The sequence below is a fragment of the Chaetodon auriga genome, chromosome 2, assembly GCF_051107435.1.
Source record: "Chaetodon auriga isolate fChaAug3 chromosome 2, fChaAug3.hap1, whole genome shotgun sequence".
Taxonomy (NCBI): domain Eukaryota; kingdom Metazoa; phylum Chordata; class Actinopteri; order Chaetodontiformes; family Chaetodontidae; genus Chaetodon; species Chaetodon auriga.
Genome location: NC_135075.1, coordinates 10,011,811 through 10,034,700, shown reverse-complemented (window position 1 = coordinate 10,034,700; position 22,890 = coordinate 10,011,811). Strand labels below are relative to the sequence as shown.

General features: G+C 41.0%; 2 protein-coding genes across 2 annotated transcripts in view; one reads left to right on the top strand and one right to left on the bottom strand.

Annotated features, from left to right (window-relative positions):
* The window catches only part of LOC143334445 (carbohydrate sulfotransferase 11-like), a 19,604-nt gene extending 12,200 nt beyond the window's left edge, over positions 1-7,404 (top strand). The window contains exon 3 of the mRNA XM_076753257.1: positions 5,883-7,404. Coding sequence (XP_076609372.1) covers positions 5,883-6,728 — 846 coding nt within the window. The 3' untranslated portion in view covers positions 6,729-7,404. The remainder of the gene's footprint in view (positions 1-5,882) is intronic.
* Positions 7,382-22,890, bottom strand: LOC143334436 (solute carrier family 41 member 1-like). Its single transcript, XM_076753245.1, has 10 exons — positions 21,475-22,890; positions 19,495-19,602; positions 18,978-19,049; positions 16,969-17,113; positions 16,683-16,829; positions 16,169-16,313; positions 15,941-16,020; positions 11,081-11,215; positions 9,225-9,373; positions 7,382-9,103 (listed from the first exon to the last, which is right to left on the bottom strand). The coding sequence occupies exons 1-10, from the start codon at positions 21,667-21,669 to the stop codon at positions 8,924-8,926; spliced, it is 1,356 nt and encodes a 451-aa protein (XP_076609360.1). The 5' UTR covers positions 21,670-22,890; the 3' UTR covers positions 7,382-8,923.

Sequence of the window (22,890 nt, the reverse complement as noted above, 5' to 3'; positions counted from 1 at the left end):
AGTGTCATATTCCAGGACACTCCCACAATCAAGCATGAATGGACAATGCAAAGCTCTCATGAATATTGGTGTACATATTGTTCAGTAGGGAGGTTGGCAGCAGGGTTAGAAACTAAAGAAAGTGTGATGGGCTGATGGCTACAGCAGCTGTTAATGCAGTGGATGTATGGGTGCCGGTAGAGGCTGAGGTGGGTAGAAAAGGCACACAGTGTGTAGCAGCTGCTGCAGCACTTCCAGCTTATCCCATGCACCTTTCGCTCCTGGCAGCACAACCTTGTATTCATTCAAATTTTGTGAAAAACTAATTTAAAACTAATTTAAATTGCATGGGGTGAACTATGCACACAGTATTAAAAACAAAGTATTCCAATGCACTATGTCCAGTTGTGTAAAGTGATTTTTTATGGCCCTAATTGACATTTAAATGTAGTTTTAGGGCCAAATAAACCCATGCCCACTATAATTATTACGTGTATTATTACTGCTTGCTGTTATTCTGGTACTTAGTATTGTGAGAAAGCCCACCGTGGTCCTGTTTAACGAGTGATGACGTCATGTCTGTGGACGGTTCGCATCAGGACTGATCTCTGGGTAGAGTTTAGTGCAGAGCAATAAAAGCTGTTCACAGTGAGGTCTGTGCATTATCTTTTTGTAGCTGGGACTTTTTTCTGGAAAAACACATTGCTGTTGTGTTTTTCAGATGGAATTTTCCGATATTCCATTACAAGAACTTCCATTACCCTCCATGTTACTGGGACGAGGTTTGAGTAGAGGTTTCAGATGGATATCTTAAAATCTCACCTGAAAAAGCAGAAAAATTGGCAGATTACACAATGTGTAATTTGAACCAGACCTTTATGGTTTAGAGAAATTTTCGGCATAATACATAATTTCTTTAGAAGGTCACTTCACAAGCTTGTTGCTGTGGAAACGTTATTTTGTGGTTTTATTAAGTTGCATCAGACTTCTTGATGGTTCCTTCATGTTTGTTTAAACATTTAATCGGCTAACTGGTGAGTGTGGTTAGCTGACATTAAAGAGGCTTTAATGAGGTTTCGGGTGTTACACCGCATTTACAGTCTAAAGAGAGGAGGAAGAGCAGAGGGAGAGCGAGAGAAGAAGCTGCTGCGGAGGAACTGTAAAAAAGTGGTCATTGAAACAGCTGAATCATGAATGAAATGTCCAGAAACCAGGTGACACACTCAAACTCTGGTCTTTGGTTAAAAGTGACTCATTCTAGCGTGAATATAGAAGCCTAATTTGTGCATTTTTGCTGTTTTGCCATTAAGGGCAGCGGACAGTATAACAAGTCAAATGATGGGATGTGCTTTACGCTCCAGAGATGACAGTGTGCTGCTTTGTTCCAGACTGAAATATCTAGACAATGATTGGACAGATTGCTGTGAAATGGTTCCTTTGGATGTGTTCTTCTGTGTTCTTTGGCGATCCCCTGACTTTTCCTCTTGTCCCCATTAGCAGGTTTTTAATTGCTGTAAAATTTGGTACACTCATTCATGGACCCCAGGGGATGAATTGTAAACAAACACTGATCCCCTGACTTTTCATGTGGCGCCATTATCAGGTCATCATTTGACATTCCCCTCAGCCTCAGCTGTACTTTGTGTTAAGCAGTGATTAGCAAATGTTAGCAAGTTAACACACTAAGCTAAGGTGGTAAATATTCTAATTACTAAACAGGTCATTGAGAAAATGTAAGCATGATGGTGTGAGTCATCGAGCCACTGCTCTTTAAACGTCCGTCCAGGTAGAACAAGCTCAGTCTCCATGTAGGAACCTCAGTCAGACTTCGCAGAGGCTTGTACGAGGAATAAATGCCTGACTTTGAGCCATCAGCTTCTTAAATCCAGTCCTGTGAATTCCATCTGTCTTGCAGCAGCCCTTATAAACCTGTCTCGTTGAACCTTAAGGAAAGTATCTCCTGATATGAGTAACTAAGTAGCTGATACACAATTCACATCACCTCTTTGTGAAGTCTTGATGATACTTTTCAGGTACAGCTGCTTTGATTTTGTTTTAACCTTGCAGAAAAGGTCAGCCATCTTTCTTGAATTACGCCAGTGACATTTATTGAGGAGGATTCATGGCTTTGTACCAGCACTGTCAGACTGCTGACAAGTAAGAGCTCATTAACTGTAGAGCTGCATGTGATGAGAGCAAGAGAAACAATATGTGTATGCAGGCATTTGACTTTTTTTTTTTTCCATGTGTTGATTACATACAATATGAGGTAGTATCATAAAAAACACATGAACAATTAGTCTACTGTAGGCGCATAAGGAGTGAATTAACTAGCCAACTCAGCGGGCATTACAACTGCATAAAGTTTAGGTTTGTGTTGGCTGTGTGAGGGACGCTAGTGCTATCACAACTTGTCTTTTTTTTTTTTTTGCTTTTTATCCAAGCTCCTAACACGACTCTGGGATGGCAGTGTTGATCAGACCATCACTGTGGTTCAGTCTGGAATCTTAACAGCTGTCAGATGGATTGCTGTGACATTTTGTACAGACATTGAAGGTCCCAGAGGATAAATCCCACTGACTTTTCTGCTAGCGCCAGCATGACGTTAACTTTTTTAGTGACGTACCTCAACAGCTATTGAATGGATTTTCATTTCATGTTCCCCTCAAGATGAATTGTGATAATGTTGGTCATTCTTCAACTTTTCATCTGGCATGCTGCAAGGTCAATATTTCAATTTGCCCATCTATCCAGTACTTTAAATAATGACCACATACCTGCAAAACTGGGATTCCCATCAGCCTCAGCTACTTGTTTTTACTTGTGCTCATTAGTGATTATTAGCAAGCTAACATGCTAAACTAAGACAGTAAACATGGTACACTACACATTATTTCATCTTATTTGTTTAATCACAATAACATATCTTATGCAACAACAAAATGTTTTTTTCACTAAAAACCAAGCCGGAAATCTTTCTTCCATCATTTGTAGCTTCCGATCTTCCTTTAGTACCTCATGTCTGAGTGCTGATGATGGACAGCTGTCCTCCATAGCACTAGACATTACACTTATCTGTGAGAAAATGCAATAAATGAGAGCATTCTTCGATTATTAGTCCAGCTCACCCGGCGTCTACCAGTGGATGTGCACTGAATGCTCGAGGGAAAAGCAGTGACAAGTGTGAGATGTGTTTGGAGCTCATAATTACACTGATATGTGACCACAAGCAGTCTTTATTTCCATTGTTGTCATGAGTTTCTCCGGCCTTGAATTTATTATCCTATTTCACTTTGTTTATGTGCACTTGCATTTCTCACTTTAATAACAGCAGCAATAGCATGGATGCATCACTGGGTGATGACACGCTGTATTTCGATGTTAAATTTCCCTTGTCAGCCCTTTTTGTGTTTTGTAACAAAATGTCATACTGATTGCACAGAAAACTCAACATGCCTTATTTAAAAAAGAGGATTTTCTCTAATATACACCCCTAACACCATAGCACCCCTGAGTGGGGCTCTTAACAGCCACTTCATCTCTCTATAAATCCATACATATTTTCACATATGCATCTATGTCAGAGCTGTTCTTGGAGACTGAGTGCAGTAAAAGCGGCTCTGTAGCAGCTGCTTCCAGTTAAATCTCCCTGTGAGGAAGAGGAATGTGTACATGCCAGAAAATAAAGTGGCTCCAGCGGACATCATTTACTTTTAATTGCTTGTGATATTTCCTTTGTTCCTTTCCACTTAAACGCTTCCCCGGTGAGAGGAAGCCGCTAAGCTGTCAGAATGGAAACGGGAAGTGAGGAGGATCAATACAATATTGCTTGTTGTATTGACATACGTAAAGACAGTATGTGAATGCTTTCATCTTCATTTCCTTATGCTTGTTGCATTTTTCTGATGTGCAGCAGGAAATTATGTGAAAGGAAAAGGATAATGGCCTGCAGACTAGCATCCTGTGCAGATGACAGAATAAATCCAGCTATATAGACCGCTGAACACATCTATATCATCGCTTTAACCTTTAAGGATTACAGCATAATGAAGAAATGTGGGAAGTGATTGGCTTGAAGATAATTTAGAACGGCAGCCTAAACCATCTGACACACAGTAAGAAGACCATATACAGTCAAACATCTATTCATTTTTACTTTTTATTTTTGGCTACTTTGGGGCAGTGGAACAAGCTGTAAATACCACACTCACCTTACCTTATAGGTCATGTCAGCAAACTGCCTATTTACACTTCAGGTAGACAGGAAGCAACAAAGCATTCATTTGGAGTCGTGTTTCTGGCCACCTGAAGAAATTACATTAAGTCCAATGTTCGCTCTCCTTGGTTGTAATCTTCAACTCCTGAGGAAAATATCTCACTCTTTGACTGCTGCATGTTCTACTGTGTGCACCGGCAAGTCGCTAACTATGTCTTTGCGCTGTTTGGTGCTGGGCAGGTTTATTACACGTACCTGCTGCACCTGAAAATGATCATGAGAATAGTGAAAGAGAACCAAAATAGAAAAATCTGGAGCCATAAATCTAAAAAAGAAAAAAATGTGTTGAAAGAAAGAAAGAAAGAAGAAAGGCGCATAGGGCTGAGGGGAATTACAGTGTTGGGTGAAACTTCCCTGTGGTTCTGTCACTACAAACCCCATTTTCACATTGTCGTTTGAGTTTTTTTTTTTGGTGTGGGGGTTCTTCTGTTTTTACACTGCTTTCAAAAAGATGTTACATAGATAAGGTTGCCTTTGGTTTGGTGAAAAGTGCAATGCATGGATTTGGTTACCCACTGAATCTTGGCTAAAATGCATATGTATATGTACGCATACTGGTGGCTTTTTAAAGATCCTCAGAAAACGCTACTAAATGGTGCTTACGGCTCACATGAAGGGATTAAAGTCTGAGATGGAAAGACAGTGTTGTACACATATAGTACAGAAACTTCTGCTGAGAGAAGGGTCAGTGTTGGCTCGAGAGTCTTTGGCCAGTCCGGAGTATCCTTAATGTGTCTGCCAGTAAACACAGAGAGCCACACATAGTGTCAGGCCCCGAGTCAAACCAAGAGACTCGAGGCTCCAACCGCTGCGTTGGTGAGCCAGGCTGAGTAAATGAAAGAAGTAAATAAGGCATTTGTGCCACGCGGAGGCCAAGCTGAACTGGCTGACCCGTGATTTTATCAAGACAGTATCTGACCATGATTAAGACCTCCCGAGGAGACATATCTACTTTCTCACACACAGAGAACTTAGTAGATCTTGGCACAGGATATTGGCTCCACTTGGCTAACTTTTATGTTATACATTCTGTTTTTTATTTTCTGATTTTCTCGGTATGGCCCCAGTATGGCTGACACAGAAATGACATAAGCTTTCAATTACTTTCTATGTTTAATGCCGTGCTAAATAAACAGATTTTTAAGGTATCTAAAGAAAAGGACTCCTGCTGTCAGTACAAGAAAGCAGTCATGTTGTTACTGCAGTCAAACAGTATCGCCAGCTCGGACAAGTGAACGGGGGTTTAGTCCAATCAGATTGTAAGCAGCCTCTTAGAGCCAATCAAGGACTGCTGTTTTACCTTACCGCCAGTTTGGTCCTGCCTACATTAGTTAACCCTGTACTCGCTGTATTTGACATCTCTTTGACAACAATTGATCATTGCTTGCTCATCAGTGATGAGTCACTGCCTAATCTTGCATTCTCATCTCTTCCTGTCTAATCTTTGAACTACCACACTTGTGTGGTAGTTCAAAGATTAGACAGGAAGTCAGAGGGATGTTTTTGGGCACTTTGGCTGATAATCTTCCCATTCATCATTGTTTTCTTTCACAAATATGTTTGTTTATAGGTTTTATTTCTGATGAATAGTTCCTCTTGTTAATTCCTCTTTTCCTTTTTGGTGCAGGTTGAGTCACCAGTACAGGCAATCCATCAGGGCCGACGGGAGGTGTTAGAAGAAGCCTGCCGCTCCTACACCCGCAAACGCAGAGTCCTCATCCCTGAGGACCTGAAGCATGTCATCGTGGACGACCAGCACAGCTTGCTGTACTGTTACGTGCCCAAAGTGGCCTGCACCAACTGGAAGAGGGTGCTCATGGTTCTCACAGGGGTCGCCGGGTCCCTCCGAGACCCACTGGCAATCCCTGCTAATGAGGCCCATGTCCCAGGAAACCTCCGCACTCTGTCAGAATACTCCACCTCCCAAATTAACCAGCGCTTGCGCTCCTACCTGAAGTTCGTCTTTGTACGTGAGCCCTTCGAGCGGCTGGTGTCTGCATACCGCAATAAATTTACACGGAGCTACAACACAGCTTTTCATAAACGATATGGCACAAAGATTGTGCGGCGGCACAGAATGGACCCACAGCCAGAAGCTCTGGAGAGAGGAAACGATGTCTCCTTTGAGGAGTTTGTGTATTACCTCGTGGACCCAGCCACCCAGCGAGAAGAGCCCTTCAACGAGCACTGGGAGCGGGTACACTCGCTGTGCCACCCCTGCCTCATCCACTACGATGTGGTGGGTAAATACGAGACGCTGGAGCAGGACTCCCACTACGTGCTACAGCTGGCAGGGGTAGAGGACCAGGTCAGCTTCCCATCCTCTTCCAAGAGCACCAGGACTACAGGAGACATGGCAGCCCAGTTCTTCCACAACATCAGCCCCTTCTACCAGAAGAAGCTGTACAACCTCTATCGAATGGACTTCCTGCTCTTCAACTACTCTATACCAGCCTACCTCAAGTTTAGATGAGGCTGGGATGTCACTCATCCATGGACTCGACTTGAACTTGTGGAGCCTGGACTCTTGTAAACGTACAGTATTTTTTGGGGGGATGTTTCTCTCGCTGTTGGCCTTCCAGGCACTGCAAATCCTGTTGAATGTGTTTCCTGATTAGAGCTCCACGTTAAATGAATTATTTTTACAAACAGAAGATCAGGCTGAAGAAGTTGTGCACACAAAAAATAGAGTAAAAAGTAGGAGAGGACATTTCATCACAAAATTTTTGCCTAAAGAAGGTAACTGATATTTTGCTGTATACAGTGATAAGTGGATGTCAACACTGCCTTTCAATGTGTGAAATGCCATTCAACCTTTGGGTTAATTTTGGTTGTTGTCTGCTGCACGACAAATGTAATCTCTTCAAGGTGCAGAAGAACAATTAAAGTATTGAAATGTTATTTAGACAGTGAATGTCTCCAAACGTATGTGCCTTTGAACATGGGCCTTTTTTTTTTTTTTTTTTTACCCCTGCAGACAATGACAACTTTTGTAACTGTGACTGTTTATTTTGTGCTGTAGGAAGAGATTTTTGTGTAACTATGATATTGTCTTAATTTATTGTGTTATTTTGGACTCTACAAAGTCAGACAAACCAAAATAGATATACTTTCTCTCACAATTTTCAAATAAATGCATTTCAACAAGACTTTGTTTATTGATTTGAATACTGGAGTTATTCATTTTTAGAAGTGTTGAAGGCAGCAATCCTGATACTTGACACACTGCTATTCAGTTTCCTTCAGAATACAGCAATGGTGACTTACATGTCAGAGTTTTATTTCAATGGCAAATCATGATTTGCAAAGATATTATCTACAAAGTCCAGTCAAGCTTGATGTCACTGTGAAAATAGGATTATGACGATCTTTGGATGCTATTTTCAGATCAGTAAAGACTGTGCATATCGAACAATTGAAAAGGCCCCAGACAGAGAGATCCATACTAAATAATTTGTTCACAAAAATAGCAGAAAGAAATATCTGGATCTTGTCAATACCTGGAACACATACCAACATAGAGACAGTTAAGTACATCAAGATATATTCAGTGGCACTGTGCTACACAAAAAAAGAAAATGTCCAGTAGAAATTTGGCAACAACAAACTCAGAGGTCATACAGAAGAACACATCAGAGAACTGAAGGCTTATCACGGTTTAAAGGCACAAATCTACATAAAATAAACACAATAAAATCTAACATTCATCCAGACAGTGCAGCATCTGATTTATGTTAATATACATTTAGACTCAATTATATATTATTATTGCCTTAATACAGTCATTTGCCATCTAACATTTAAGAGCTGACAATAGGTATACACGTGTCAACAGTTAACAATACAGTGGTTCTACAGTATTCCCACTTACATCCATTTTTGATGGATGTTGTTTCTACAGAGCCAAGCTGGGTGGTGTTGGTATTGAGATAAGTGTAGCTCCAGGGAACAGTGTGCAACTACTGACCACAGTGAGCTGGCAAATATGGAGACCAAAGTGCAAAGTGTGTCCACGTCTTCATTTTTCAGTCCCTTATCTATGGTGACATATTTGTGCCTCAATCTTGAAAACAAAACAATATTTTTGAAGCACATAAGCTGTTATGTTGTGGAGAAATTATTATCACTCTATCAGTGATTTAATTTGTGTAAACCAAAACCTATTCTGTGCTTAATAACTGTGTGTTTGCTATTCGAGTATCTACGTAAGCACACAATAATAACATCTGTCCCTCAGTTTTACTCATTTCCTTGATGATTCTCTGCTCTGCTCGATAAACAAGTAAGTTAGTGGGCAAGGCATTTAAAAGTATGCTACGAGGTGGTTAATATACATTAATAAGTCAGGAACTTCTGATTATCAAGTTAGCCCGCTTGCTTTGGAAGCTACTGCTTATTTGGTGACAATCCATCAGCTAAGTTGTACCTGTTGCTAGCTCCATTGCATAATAATTTCTCTACAAAATAAAATTGGCAGGCTTCCAAAAAAAAAATGTTTTGTGTGCCATTGCAAGCACAGTATTGAGGCGCAATTATGACATCATACTTGGCTCCTGTGTTCTTTCATCCTCACTTTCCTTCTTAAATTCAATGCACTTTGCAGTGTGTTTCAGCCACTTGCATAATAGAGAACAATACATTCAATGTGTACAGGACTGCATGTCTGGGTCAAACTCCAGTCCCAGTAGAAGTGAACATCAGAATCAGTCTGAAACTCAGAGCCAAGAAGCCAGTCCCCAACAGGTCACCTAGAGCTGTGAGGTAGGGGATGGAGAAGTTGTCTGGATCCAGGCCCCTTCGCCACAGCCATTGCACCATCAGGCTGGCCACATAGAGCAAAATCACCACCTGGATAATGACATTAGTTGGACACGTTTCAAAAAACAGTATCTCAGGTTGGTGTAAAACAGACTCTTACAAAACACAAAGTCTTGGAAGAGTACACAAAGCTGTTATCAGTTAATCTGACCTGAAGCAGAGCTGCAGACAGGTAACAGACGATGAAGGTGGGTGTCATGGCAGTATGGCCTCCCTGCAGGAGGTGGATGGTGTACAAGAAAAGAAGGTGACCCGGTACTACAAGGATTACCAGGACTCTGGCCGATTTGGAGTTCACATCTGCAGAAACATGAATGAGCAGTGTCAAGCTAGTATGTCCACTTTCAGTTAACTTCCAAAGATTTGTTCTTGTGTTTTTTGGAAGCAGTACAGGCTAGAATAGTTCGAGAGTTTGGAAATAAACTCATCTGCTTCTTACAAAGTCTGTAAGGTCTGTAAGGTCTAACCAGCTTAGCATAAAGACTAAAAAACTGGGAAACAGGTAGCTTGTCTCTCTCCCATGGTAACATAATCTGCCTACCAGCAAAAAGCTAAATAATTAACATGTTATATCTCCTTTTCAAAGTGCCATTTTTACACTTCAGTCTTTGTACAGATTAAACAAACTAACAAACTGTTACCTTTGGACAGAACCATGGGCTTCTAACTGTTTCCTTTTGTTTCCAATATTGGTGATAAGATAAGCTAATGCTGGCTGCAGCTTCATATTTTCCAGACTGTTATTGTCACCAAACTCTCAGCAAGAAAGTGAATGAGCGCATCTCTTATTATTTACTAAAGAGGATAAATGTTACTCATTTTTACTCCTTTCTTTACTTGTTTACTCCTGCTAGAAGCTTTGACAGATTAATCTCTATTTAATTCAGATGAACCACATCTTCTTATTTTATGCAATTAGCAATAGAGAAGATTCTCTACAACTCAAAGCTGAAGGTACATGACGTCCAACTCTGTAGAGGTAAAAGATAGGTGCTAGTTTTCTCTCCTGTGGAACCATCTTCCAGCCTTGGTCTGGGATGCAGACACCCTCTCTATGTTTAAGAGAAGGCTTAAAACTTCCCTTTGTGATAAGGATTATAGTTAGGGCTGGCTCAGGCTTGCTTTGGACAGTCCCCTAGTTATGCCGCTATAGGCTGCCCACCCAGAGCCTGGTTGTGTTTCTGCCTGTTAGAGGGAAGTTTTTCTTGGCTGCCATCACCAACTGCTTGCCCATAGGGGAATTTTTTGGTCTCAGTAAATTAATGAGTATGGTTTAGACCTACTCTATACGGAAAGTGTCATGACATAACTTTTGTTGTGATTTGGCACTACAAAAATAAAACTGAATTGAACTGAACAGTTTTCTTGACAGTTGTCTATATTTTACATTAAAGAAGTATTGATCATTTTTTGACACCTTGGGGCCAGAAGAAATCCAAAAGGAGCTGGCATGGCTATTATTGGCCTTTCAAGTTGTTGTGGTTTAAGTGAGCAAACAAATGCCGACATACACATCTCCCAAACACAGAACAGCATTCATATTGAGTTGTGGAGTTGTATTTCTGGACCCTTGATGAATAAGTTTCTAATTCACTCTGTTTGCCTCTGGTTTTGTCTCCAGTGGTTGCTTAGGCGAGATACTGCATCAGCTATATTTCTTCACTGTATTATTCACCAGCTACCTTCTTATATCTGTCAGTTAGTGCTGGGCAGGCAGTGTACAGTTGGTTTGATGGAGCTAGTTTGCTGAAGTTTGCTCCTGGAAACATGACTAAACAGTAAATATATCACAAAACCAAACTGATTACCTTAAACAGACTAGAAAGCTCAGTAGAACTACACACAGTGTTGCCAAGTTAAAGCCTTATTGAGATGTTGCAGCACTTCACTTGCATTTATGTGATTCATTAATGAATAAAATATTCATAAATATTACTGTCACATGTTTGATTTGGTAATTATTTCTTGATCGAGGGCTTTAAATCATGTATTTTTTTCTAATCTCACCTGAGGAGCAGAAGGTAGCACAGGGTCCAGGACAGTTCCCATTCATTTTAAATGGAAGTGCTCCGGGAACACTCCAGTAGTGGAGATAGGTGGACATCCTGCTGGCTTGGATGGCCACCAGATTTCCCCCTACACCTGCATGGGTGTGGAAGAGTACAGTGCATGTCAATTCCATGACAAACATTTGATAAAACTAGGAATAAGACAATGATAATTACAACTGGATTTCAAGATTAGACTGAACGTGGCAGTGTGACGGTGGAGCTGTGTTTGTTCTCTGAGACAAAAAAAAACAAGATAAGTTCCAGAACTTCATACTCAAATAAAATCAAGTTTTTTCACTTTTACAGTAAGTCAGCCATACGAGAGGCTGAGCAGCTATAGAATATAGAATATCAGAGTAAACACTCTTGGAAAAACGATTCACCATCCAAAGAGTAATTATGCTTGAAATCTATTCAGCAGTCATTCCTAACTCACAGGATCCCACAGGACTTTTTTCTCTGAAGGCTTGGAAAAGGCAATCTGGATGTTGTGCCATACACATTGTAACACTGCTGGCTGATTTCCTTTGGAGTGAAACAAAACCTCTGGGTTTGCAGAGTTTTGGAGCACATGGATCATTTTGGACAAAACAGGAGTGTTTCTGGTAGTGGTGGAATGTAACTAAGTACATTACTATGTAAAGTACTGTACTTAAGTGCAAATGTTAGGTTAACAGTACCAACATTAACACATTTCTGACCTACTAAAACTCTGCCACCTCAACAATTTGTCTGGTGTTTCCTTTCTCTTAGTTGTGAGTTAAAGATTAGCTGTCATTTCCATGCATGTGTGTGTGGAAGTAATTGTCACAGTTGCATTGAAGTTTATTTCCCTCCCTATATGTTTGCTTTATAAAGTTTGCCAATTTTCATTTTACTTTCTATAGTTTCTGTTAGTTATTATGGATGTTTTGTGTTCAGACGAATAAATAAAACTAAAAAATGTCCAACACGTGGATCAGAGAAGGTTGTTGCTGCATAAACAAGACTCTGCACAGCTTTTTCTATTTAGTGATAAAAACTAGAATAGAATATAGTAAAATAATGTAACACGGCTTGAGGAGGGCTTCTGCCTCATGAGTATTTTTACTATTGATAGCTTAAGTACACTTTACTGACATTACTTACTTAGTTTTAAGTCACATTTTTGAAATCAGAACATGTCCCTGTGAGGGAGTTCCTTATTAGACTATAGTGTTTCTACTTTTAATTCAGTAAAAGATGTGACTTCCTCCGCCACTGGTTTAGGAAGAGCACTGAATTGGAATGCAAATGCATTTCCTGTACTTGGATTGCAATACATGTCAGAGTCTTTTGATAGCACTGAGGCTGGCAGAGATGCTGCACAAACGGGAGCCAGTGAATGCATAGTTGGCATTCTGATCAGGCTTGTGGTTTATGTAAAGACCATTGTTATTCCCCTCTACTTAGTATGCTACTTTGTGGGCAGCAAACTTCAGTCAGTGAAGATCTGGCCCTATATGCCTCTCTGAGGTTCCTTTGACAGGGAGGAGACTAGTCAACTACAGCACTTTAAATACTTCATGATTGATTAATAGCTCAAATTTGAGGCCCTTTTAAATAATAATGGGATTAGCTGCTGGGCGTCTGCATGCTCCAGCATTTTCCACATGATGTCAGTTGGAATGATGCTTTTTTTTTTATTGATAATAATGAAGCTAATAATGAAGCTTAAATGCCATTCTTCAGAGATTATAACTGTTGAAACACCATGACCCCAAATCTCAGCTCTGCTTACTCCCTCGGGAAAATATGTCAGTGTTAATTTCTTTGCTTAAAGCATGTGGAGGAACTGTCATAAATTGTTTCAGCTTCAATGAAGGGGATTATATCCACAATAATGTCTTTTGTAGACAGAACTAATCAAAGTTATCATCCGAGTTTCGCTATGCGAGGGCTTTTAAAGATCCTCTCTGAGAAACAGTCACTTGAGTGCTCAAGCACATTCAGTCCTGCTAAAAATCAGTTGCAGAGGAAGTATTAAAATGTATGACTTATGCAAATGTAGTAATAACACAGCAAAATGACTTTGTTAGTTGTAGAAGTTCTGCTTTCAAGATATTATTAAAGTAACACTGTGTATGTATTATCATAAAAAATGTACTTTTTTAGGTAGGCATTATGCAGAGTGGACCCGGTCAGTGTTATATTAATAAGCATTACTGTTACTAGTGATGCATACAAGAATAGGCAGCTTTTTAATGTTGAAGCTAGCCAAGATGAAGCTAATGCTAACTACGTATTATACATGCATCTTGTAATTTGAATGGAAAATATTAAAGGCCGTGCACACCCATAGTTCAACCACACAGGTATTTTCAATTATTCTGTCTAATTTGTGCTGTGCTTGATTGACCCTTAATCTCCCTCACCCTTTTGTTGCTGGTTGTATGTGGCAACCTAACCTGTTATCATTGTTATTAGTGGATAGAGTTTGGTGAAATCCCAAAAATCCCTGCATAGCTTCACTGAACTGACACCTGAACAGAGGTCTGATGACCTACAGTACTTGACAACAACTCTGCACTTCTAATTTGCAGAGTAACCAGTGTCTATAGCTGTCGAAAAATGCACTGACTGTAGTGAACATCTGAGCATAGACTGTATAAAAACTGTATGTACCCTTAGGTTTCTGAAGAGTCATTGCGAGCTCAGTGACCGTGGCTCCAGCTCCTGACTAATACAAAAATGGGCAAAGAGGTGGAGCTGAATGGGCCCAGTGAAGCTTGGTTGCTGAAATCTAGTGGTTAGCTGTCACTCAAAGCCACCATGCCCACAACTATGCATAACTTTAACCCTTAATATTATTTTTAAAGAGAGATTTATATTAAAATTTATCCCACGTACATGAAAGGGGAAATTCGCTATAAAGACCAGAACTGTTTTTTGTACCTAGCTGGAAACGTTTATTTCTGCTGTAAAATTGGGCATTGTAATATGGAGTTCTATGGGGAGTGACTTGCTGTTGGAGCCAGCCTCAAGTGGCCATTTGAGGAACTTCATGTTTCATCATCAGGTCCAAATTTCAATTTGTCCAGTGCTTTGGTTTATGCTAAACTAAGATGGCAACTCTATGCTAAGTACACCATCACAGACTTGCTTGCAAAAGGACTCTTAGTATTGTTTGTCAATGAAAGGACACCGGACAGACTGCCAAGATGGAGAAGAAAGCTAAGTCACTCACATTATTTTAACCTTCAATTTCTAAGCAGTACATACCTACCACACGATAACGCTCTGTACTGTAGTTGTAATGATATTTGTCAGTCATTCATTGTCATCAGTACTGTATAACTTTATAATGTATAAACAGTGACGGAATACTTTACAATGTTGTGTAGCACAGTTGTGATCAGAAGATTGGATTAATATTTTACAAAACAAGTTCAAAAAAACAGTTTTACAAAGTGTTCCTGATCGCCTAAACTCCTCTCTACAGTCATGTGTTCATAAAGTACTCTGCCATGATACTATCATCTGTCACCAGTGAGCCTGTTTACCTGTGGAATGTTCCAAACAGGTGTTTTTGGAGCATTCCACAACTTTCCCAGTTTTTTGTTGCTCCTGTCCCAACATGTTTGAAACATGTAGCTGCATCAACTTCAGAATACGCAGGTATTTACAAAAATCAATGAAGCTGATGAGGTCAAGCCTTAAATGTATTGTCTTTGTACTGTTTTCAATTAAGATTATGTTGAAAATTATGAATAACTTATCAGATTCTCTTTCATATGTTTTACACAGTGTCCTAACCTTTTTGGAATCTGGGTTGTATTTGAATATGAAGAATGCATATATCATTTACAGAATATCAATTATAGTAGTCCATTACTCGTCTGCATGTATTTATTTATAAATGCTTCTATTTCACTCTCATGACAAATGGCATGGAAGCAAAAAGATTTTAATCTTACAAGCATTTCAATACCAAATTGTTAGATTTAATCAGCACTGTGTGGTGGTTTGGAAAACTTGGTCTTCATTGTGCTTTGTGGAGAGGTGTGGGGCTTTGTTTGCTGTGCTTCCTTTTTTGGCAGAGGCTGGGTGTGGTTCTCCAGGGGGCTGGGAGCTGGCTCCGACTCAGCTGGGACTCATCACAATCAGCACAGCATAAAGACTGTGGACTGCTGAAGACTTATCACCAGATTGTTTCTGCTGCTCAGTGGTATTGTTGGCCAGTTACAAGTGTTAGTTATCATTGAGTGTTTGTTTTCCAGTGTATATTCCCAGTGCCTCCACCTGCCTCGAGCCTCCAACCCTTGACCACAACCACTTTGCTCCACCTGTGCCTCCATCACCTCATGCTCACCACACAAGTACTCTGACCACCTGAGCTGTTCCCTGGACTTCTCAGCTATGAGTTTCCTCAGTGCACATTTAATAAATTCCTAGTCTTCCTTTACTCTCTGTCTGTGTGTCTGTAACACTGAAATTCCCAGTGGTCAATTTCAAGTTGTGCAATTTCAAAAACTTTTTTGGGGGGGGGGGGCTGACAAATTCAGATAGAAATTTCAAGTTCTCAGATTAAAACTGGTACGAAATCTATTAAATGGAGCTTCACTTAAGACTTTAGTGTTTGTTTTTTTTTTCTCTCAAACTACTATTTACAATATGAAGAAGAAACCTTAAAGCTCAGAATCTTCATGGTTTTAAACATTTTTAAAGCCCAAGTGAATGATTTGTACATGAGTATAAAGAGTATTTATTCACTGTTTATATACTGGTTTTTATGTATTGCCTGTGAATGTTAAATAGGGGTTAAAGTTAGACTTAAAGTTTTACCATTAAGACTCACCATTGATGACTGGTGTGAACACTGCCATACCTTCATAGTTTGGATTGCTCACTGTCTTATCCAGGATCAGACCACCAATACTGGGAAGAAGACAATATAAATATGAGCCCGAGTGGAAGACCTGTGTAAAAAAATCTATTACTCTCCTAACTTTATCGATTTATTTAAATGACATAAACATTTATCTGAATATTTCAACACAGTAGTGATCAGAGAAGCTCAGCTCACCTGCTGATGGACATAGCCAAAATGACAGGTTGCCAGCCTGACTTTAGGACCTCTCTGATTGGTGGAGAGCGCCTGGCAACGATAACCCACACTGGGATAAGGAGCAGGAAGAAGCCACATACCACAGGAGGCAGGTACCACATGTCTGGAGAGCAACATAGCGCGGGAAACATCTGTCAAAACCTTTGATTATCCTCTTCATATGATACAGACATTCGTGTGTGGATAGATTTAATTTGTTTTGTTTTGTTTTTGAGAAGGGGAGAAACATCACAACACAAAGATATCAGATTCTGACCATGACAGAAATGAAAAAAGACAACAGGAAATTATATAGTGCTTCTCTTTTCATATAGAGCAGGTGATTCAGTGCTGCTGTCTGGCATCAAAGGTGGACTATGCTGCCCTCTTCTGGCTGAGATGGGACTAGTGTCCATACGTGTCGCAGGTGCAGACAAACAGTGTAGTGAAAGTGACTCATGGAGCTTTCTTGATGCAACGTGTGACCTCTGACCTCTGTAACAGAAAAACAGGCTGCTGACCCCAGCAAGCAGAGACAGAGTGATGAGGTCCCCGAGGCTGGCGGCGATGGGCGTGGCTACATTATCTGGGTTGATGCCCACTTTCCTGGATCCAATAATCACTGCCACCATCACCAGACCTGACAAAGCACAAGATGGAGACATGGAAGTGAAACACAGTGAGCTCATAAACTCCATCTGTGCTCTACACTCTATTCCATGTATGTACTGCATTCTCAGCCATTCATTGCTCTGCAGCAGTTTGTGCCTTTGTCTGACCTAGAGACAGTGCAGCAATGAAAGCAGTGGTGACGCTGCTGGCACACAGGACAGCAGCCTGGGTAACATCCACTCTCCCCCTGGTCAGATCGCCGAGACCCACTGCAGCAACCGCTGCCAGGAAGCCCACAACTGTGGCCTGGACCTGGGAATGAGGGACGGAGAAGAGACGTGAGGCTTAATCATCCATAGCATATATCGCATTATGTGTCTGTCCACTCATCTGTTTCCTCCTCTGTCTGTCTCAGAGAGAAGAGGACACAAATGGATAAAATATTTACAGGAAGACACTGAAAGAGAAGTGTGTGTGTGGAGAATGTGTGACAGATAGAAAAGTAGACAAACTGCAGTGCAAGACACAAACATATGGACTCCCAAAAACAAAAAAAGACATCAGAAATTCTTGAAGGAGTCTAACAGGAGTCCCTCTTGGCTGTACTTAATTACATTTTAAATAATAGGACTTGAACGCAGCATCAGCCCTGTTAAACTAACGAAAAAAAGAAGTTAGTTTCTGTCTGAGTTTATTTACAGCAGCATCTAGTTGGTTGATTCAGAGTTGCTTTAACATTGTTACTGCGCGAGCTAACAGTAGCTAAGTGGCTAATTCTGGTAGCAGTTGCTAAAGTTGCTGTCTTAAGAGGCAAAGCACATGTGATTGGCTGAAAGAAGAGTGTGGTGACAAGACCACTCTCATGGAAAGTGATGTAATGGAACAAAAACCGGTATAAATATGAAACTGTTACTCTGAAAATAACATTTCCTAATAATGAGTTATTCCTTAGAATGATCATTCTAATGCTACGTTCTAACAATTTGCGATTTTTAACAATTATTTCATGCATTGTTTTATTTATATCTTTTACAATTTTTCTTCAAATTCTTATTTTATTTATTTATTCAATATTGAACACTTTGCAGCTCCAGACAGCCAAAGCTTGTTGCTATCTAGAAATGGTCAAATTTAGTCGACAGGATCCAACATGGAGGTTCCAGAGGTCATTATCTGGCAAGGGCAGCATTATAACTACACACTGATACACTGTATAATCTACTAGATAAAGTAAGACAATGCTTTCTCCTAATTTCAGTTCTGCCAAAGTGATATAAATGAAAAACACATGTTATCATGGAGAATCTCAACTAGAGAGCAGTGACATAGTGTGTCTGATTAATCTTACTTCCACTCCTTGATAATCTTTCAACTTTCCATTTCAAAATGAAAACTATTCACAAGACTGTGTGTCTGTGCCTTTCTTATTCACCACTGCTGTGGTTTTGGAAGTAGATAAGACTGAGCTGACCTATTAAGTCCTTTATCTGAATTTCTTTCTCTGAACGTTATTTGTGTCAGTTTTAGCAGTGATTCTGCCACTTCACATACACTTGTTAATATAAACTCACTAGCACTTTGCCTGTTCATGGGTATGTGCATGCACATATTAATCATATTCTACTGCCCACTTCACAACTGAGCTGCAAGACCAGCCAATAAATTACACAGGGAAATAAAACTAAGACATTAGGAATGGTAATAGCTAAGCATTAGTTATAGCTATCATGAAATTTCTTTTCTTCTTCACCTTTAAATTTAGCTCTGGCTCATAATATTCTGTGTATCAAACTTTGAAAACCACCAACACTCACAGGATGAAGTCTCCAGTGATTCATCTTAAAGGTAAACACTGAATATAATGTATGTAGCCTGCTGTGAGTACAACCTAATACAAAGAATGCCATAGCAAGCAATGGAAGCATCAGAGCAATTTTTGATTTATGCTCTAATATCTTATCATAACTACCACTTGGAAAGCATCTCCAACTCCTGTCTTCTGTGTTTAATTGGCTGAGATGCATTAGTGAAGTGTTTTGAATGGGAGGATGAACTTATCATGCCAGCAAAGCTTCTTGAGTTAAATGGGAGTTGTCTTGAAGCCAGCACAGATGGACCAAAGTGATGGAGTGTCTTATTAATAGAACGGTGAGTGTGCGGTGGAGCAGCGTGTCACCTGAATGAGGGCCAGATTACAGAGCACCATCCTCCACTGCTGCTGCGCCTCATCCATCTGCCCCGTGTTGGCCTGCGGATGGAAACGGGTTCACGTCATCACAATTCTCAGTCACATGGTGTTCGGAAATTTAATGGCCGCTAATCGTCAACATCATCTTGCAATTACCCTGACAAATGTTCTGATTTCTCCACAGTGTGCATAGCTAATGATTATCTCTCTGTAGTCAGGCTGCTTGCTGTGTGACAGTCACATGCTTTGATAATCAGTTGTTATCTATGGATGCTGAAGTTATGGCTCCTGCTGCCAACGCATATAGTTCTCTGTGGTTTGTGTGGAACTGGCTGAAATTTGCTGATTTTAGGAGAGTAAGAGTAAGAGGAAGTGTTACCTACACAATTAGTCAGCTTGTGTTGGAAGTTGGTGCCGATCGTGTGGGCAGTGCCACACGTCCTACATTAAGAGTTCCATTGTCTGCGTGTGTGTTCTGTTTGTGAGTGAGTGTGTTTCCACTCACTGCTGTTGACAGTCTGGATGCCAATGTCATCTCCAGATTCCCCTTCAGCCCCACCAGGGCTGGCACCAAGATAAACACTTCTGAGATCTCCTTAAACACCTCCCAGTGCTGAAACACACCACAGCGGTCTTTGAATGCACCTTCTGCTGCCAACAAGCTCGTCAAATACATTGCAGTGAATCTACCGGATGTTTAGTCTTGAATTGTATTTGGTCTTTACACACGCAATAAACAATTTTGGCACTTGGAGGAGCAGAATTTATACATAGCTTTGACACATCAAGCTTGTTAGCAAACAGTTGAGTCATGTTTCTGGGCACCTGTTGAATGTAAGTTCAACTGAACTGAACTGAAATGTTCTTGACTATGAATTCAAAGTTTATGTTTATGTGCGTGCACACATTCTCCCATCAAGTTTGTTTTTTAGATAACAGCTTTTGTTTGGGAAGCGACGTACGCCTCTTTCAGGCCCTGTTTTTTTGACGGTTGGACTTTTAATTCATTCATGAATATGTACTATAATTAATAGACAGTATATTAACATGTAGGATGTTGTAATTATTATTTTACATGAAAAAGTTAATGTGAACAGACGTGTGCAGGAATTCTTGAATATTGTGAGCTTCACTTTGACGTCAGCAAATTATTCACAACATGTCAGGATATAGAAACTGACTCACTTTTAAAAGCTGAAGACTGCACTTGTGACCGAATGTCGTTCAGACGTTTAAGACTGCAGGTGAGACGACATCGACACTGCCACCTGACATTGGTTCAACTTTCATTTTGACAAAATGTTTTAAACCTGTGACAACGTCATGTTTTAAGATATGACTTGAACTTTTTTTGAAATGTTTGCCGGTTGAGCTGAAACTCATTATAAGGCTCTGTAAAGTGCCCGGGAGCTGCACATTCAGGCAGTGTTTCTCTGTAGGTTCATCACTTGAAGCAAACCCTTTCACATTGTTTCACACTGCCATTCACAACAATATAAGTATTGTTGTTATAAAAATCAAAATCTTATCCTCTTTAAAGAAATCTAAAGAACCTGAAAAACACACCATGTTTCCACTTTTTTCAAGGCCCTGAGAACCTATTTTTTCACTCAACGTCTCACTCTTGAGTGATGTGGTCATACATTATTTCACATGAGGCATTTCTTTTTGAAGTGGGCAAGACTCCTGTAAAAAAAGGTAATGTCAGATATTTTCCTCCTTCAGTACAAATTTAGCTACATTTAAATCAAAATGTAATGACAGGTGTTGTTTGCCTGAGTTCAAAGCACTCAGTCATATCTGTCAATCATATTTGATCAACCTACACACCCTGATGAACCAGACTAGATTTTTTTCAAAACTTTGTTGCTTCAGTCATGAATATTTGAGAGAGATGGGGCCTTTAAGACACTTATTAGTCATACGTAGGTGCTATATGAATTTAACATGCTCCAAATGATTACTCATGTTTCTTACCACCTCTCACATGCAGCAGTGAATTCAGACAAACTCAACTGTTTGACCAGTGAGTGTTCAATGACTGATAAATGCCTGTATTTCCATGTAATGCATCAGCTCTTTATGCTTCAGCTAGCAGCTGGCTGGCCTGCTGCATAATTCAGGGTGTCAGTCATGTCATTGTTGCTGGTGAGGTATTTACAAGAGGTTAAACAGGGAGAGAGCTCTTAGGTGGCTCGCTTCTATCTGACTGGGTTCCTCATGCTGCTGACTGCCTCACTGTGTCCTGTATGTTCTGCTGTTTGTTTGTACATGTGTACAGGTGCAGCATCAGTCATCTGGACATCTAAAAAAAAATTTAAATTCATGAGCATGTGTGGTGCTCGGAAAGCTTCATCATATTAGCTATGCTAGGTGTTTAGAATCAAATATCCTGTTTAGAAATTAGTGTCCTAACAAACTGTCATCAGGGTAATCATGTAATCTCGCATGCACAGAAACACTTTGGAGCACTTTTTTTCCATACTTGCACTATATCCATGACAATCCCAGCTGCCACCATGCCCAGGCCGGACAACAGGTACGGCAGCAGGACCTGGGATGCAATGATCCATGAGCTCTCTGGCAGGACGCCGCAGGCAGAGCGGGTCAGTTTGCATGAGAAGCCCCTCAGCTTCTTCCCCTGGAAACGCAGCTCCAGAGCCAGATGGGTCACCACCATGGTCGATCGCTGTTAACCCATCCCTGCCTGGAAAGTGCTGGTAAGGAGGGGTAGCTCTTCTGCACCACAAAAACAGCTTCCACACGTTTTGTTCAGTCAGTCAGGCTGATTTGAGAAGGACGCAGTGATCCATTTTCGACAGAGGGAACAACAACCAGGCAGAAAAGAAGATCTTCCGTCTTCACCTCACCCCAGGCTCCTTCAAAAGTCACAGGAAATGCTTTCTTCCTTTTTTTTTTTCCTGAAAACTGCTTTTCTTGAAGTAACTTTGCAAAAAAAACTGCAACAGAAGGATTCGACAAGCTTGTTTTGCCCTTCACCTGTCACTCCAGCACTGGTGGGGCAGCAACACAAAGGACTTTGGCAAATGGTGGACTCGACAGAGGAAGCTGCTTTCATCCAGGAGCACACATACATGCACACACACACACACACACGCACGCATGGGTCCACTTGACTGCAGGTCTGTGAGGCCTCTTATGACACTCTGCTACTGACAGACTTCCACACACAGACACAGGCACACACAGCCACACACACATGCAGACACTACAGCCACACACACACTCTTCCTCTCCTCATGCCTCACTCTTCAGCAGCCGGGCGGCCGAGGCAGAGCGTTGGAATCCCGGTCTCTCGCGGGGCCTGAAGAAGGTCCAGGTCCTGTGGGACAAGGACATCCAGAAGGCCAGCAATTTCTTCTCAGCCCTCCTATGCTGTCGTTCCTTCTCCTCCTGCTCCCTCCACACCTCCTTGTCTTTCTCCTCGCCGCTGTGCTGATGCCCTGTGTGAACTTGACCACTCTGGAGCCCCTTCCTCATGTTGATCAGGGGAACACCGGGATGTCCGTCCAGGCTGCGATCTGTGTGAAGGGACACTGATGGACAGTGTGACGTCGGAGGTTTGTCTGAAGAGGCACGGAAACCGTCGTGTCTCTGCCAGGGCTTCCCTCTGCTTCCAGACAGATAGATGAGTCGTGACAGCACTCCGTGGTAGAGGGAGGGACAAGACGGAGGACAGCGTGTGCGTGTGTGTGTGTGTGTGTGTGTGAGGGTGGATGATGCTGCAGACGTCTGTGTATAAACAAGGTGACCCGACCGTATCAGGACTCTTCTCTCTTCAGTTTCCCTCTTCTCCTGCTTTCTTTTAGACCAGTCCAGAGGATACTGCAGTTGTGCTCTGCTCCTCCTGTCCCTGCTCTTCGATGTCCTCACTGTAAGT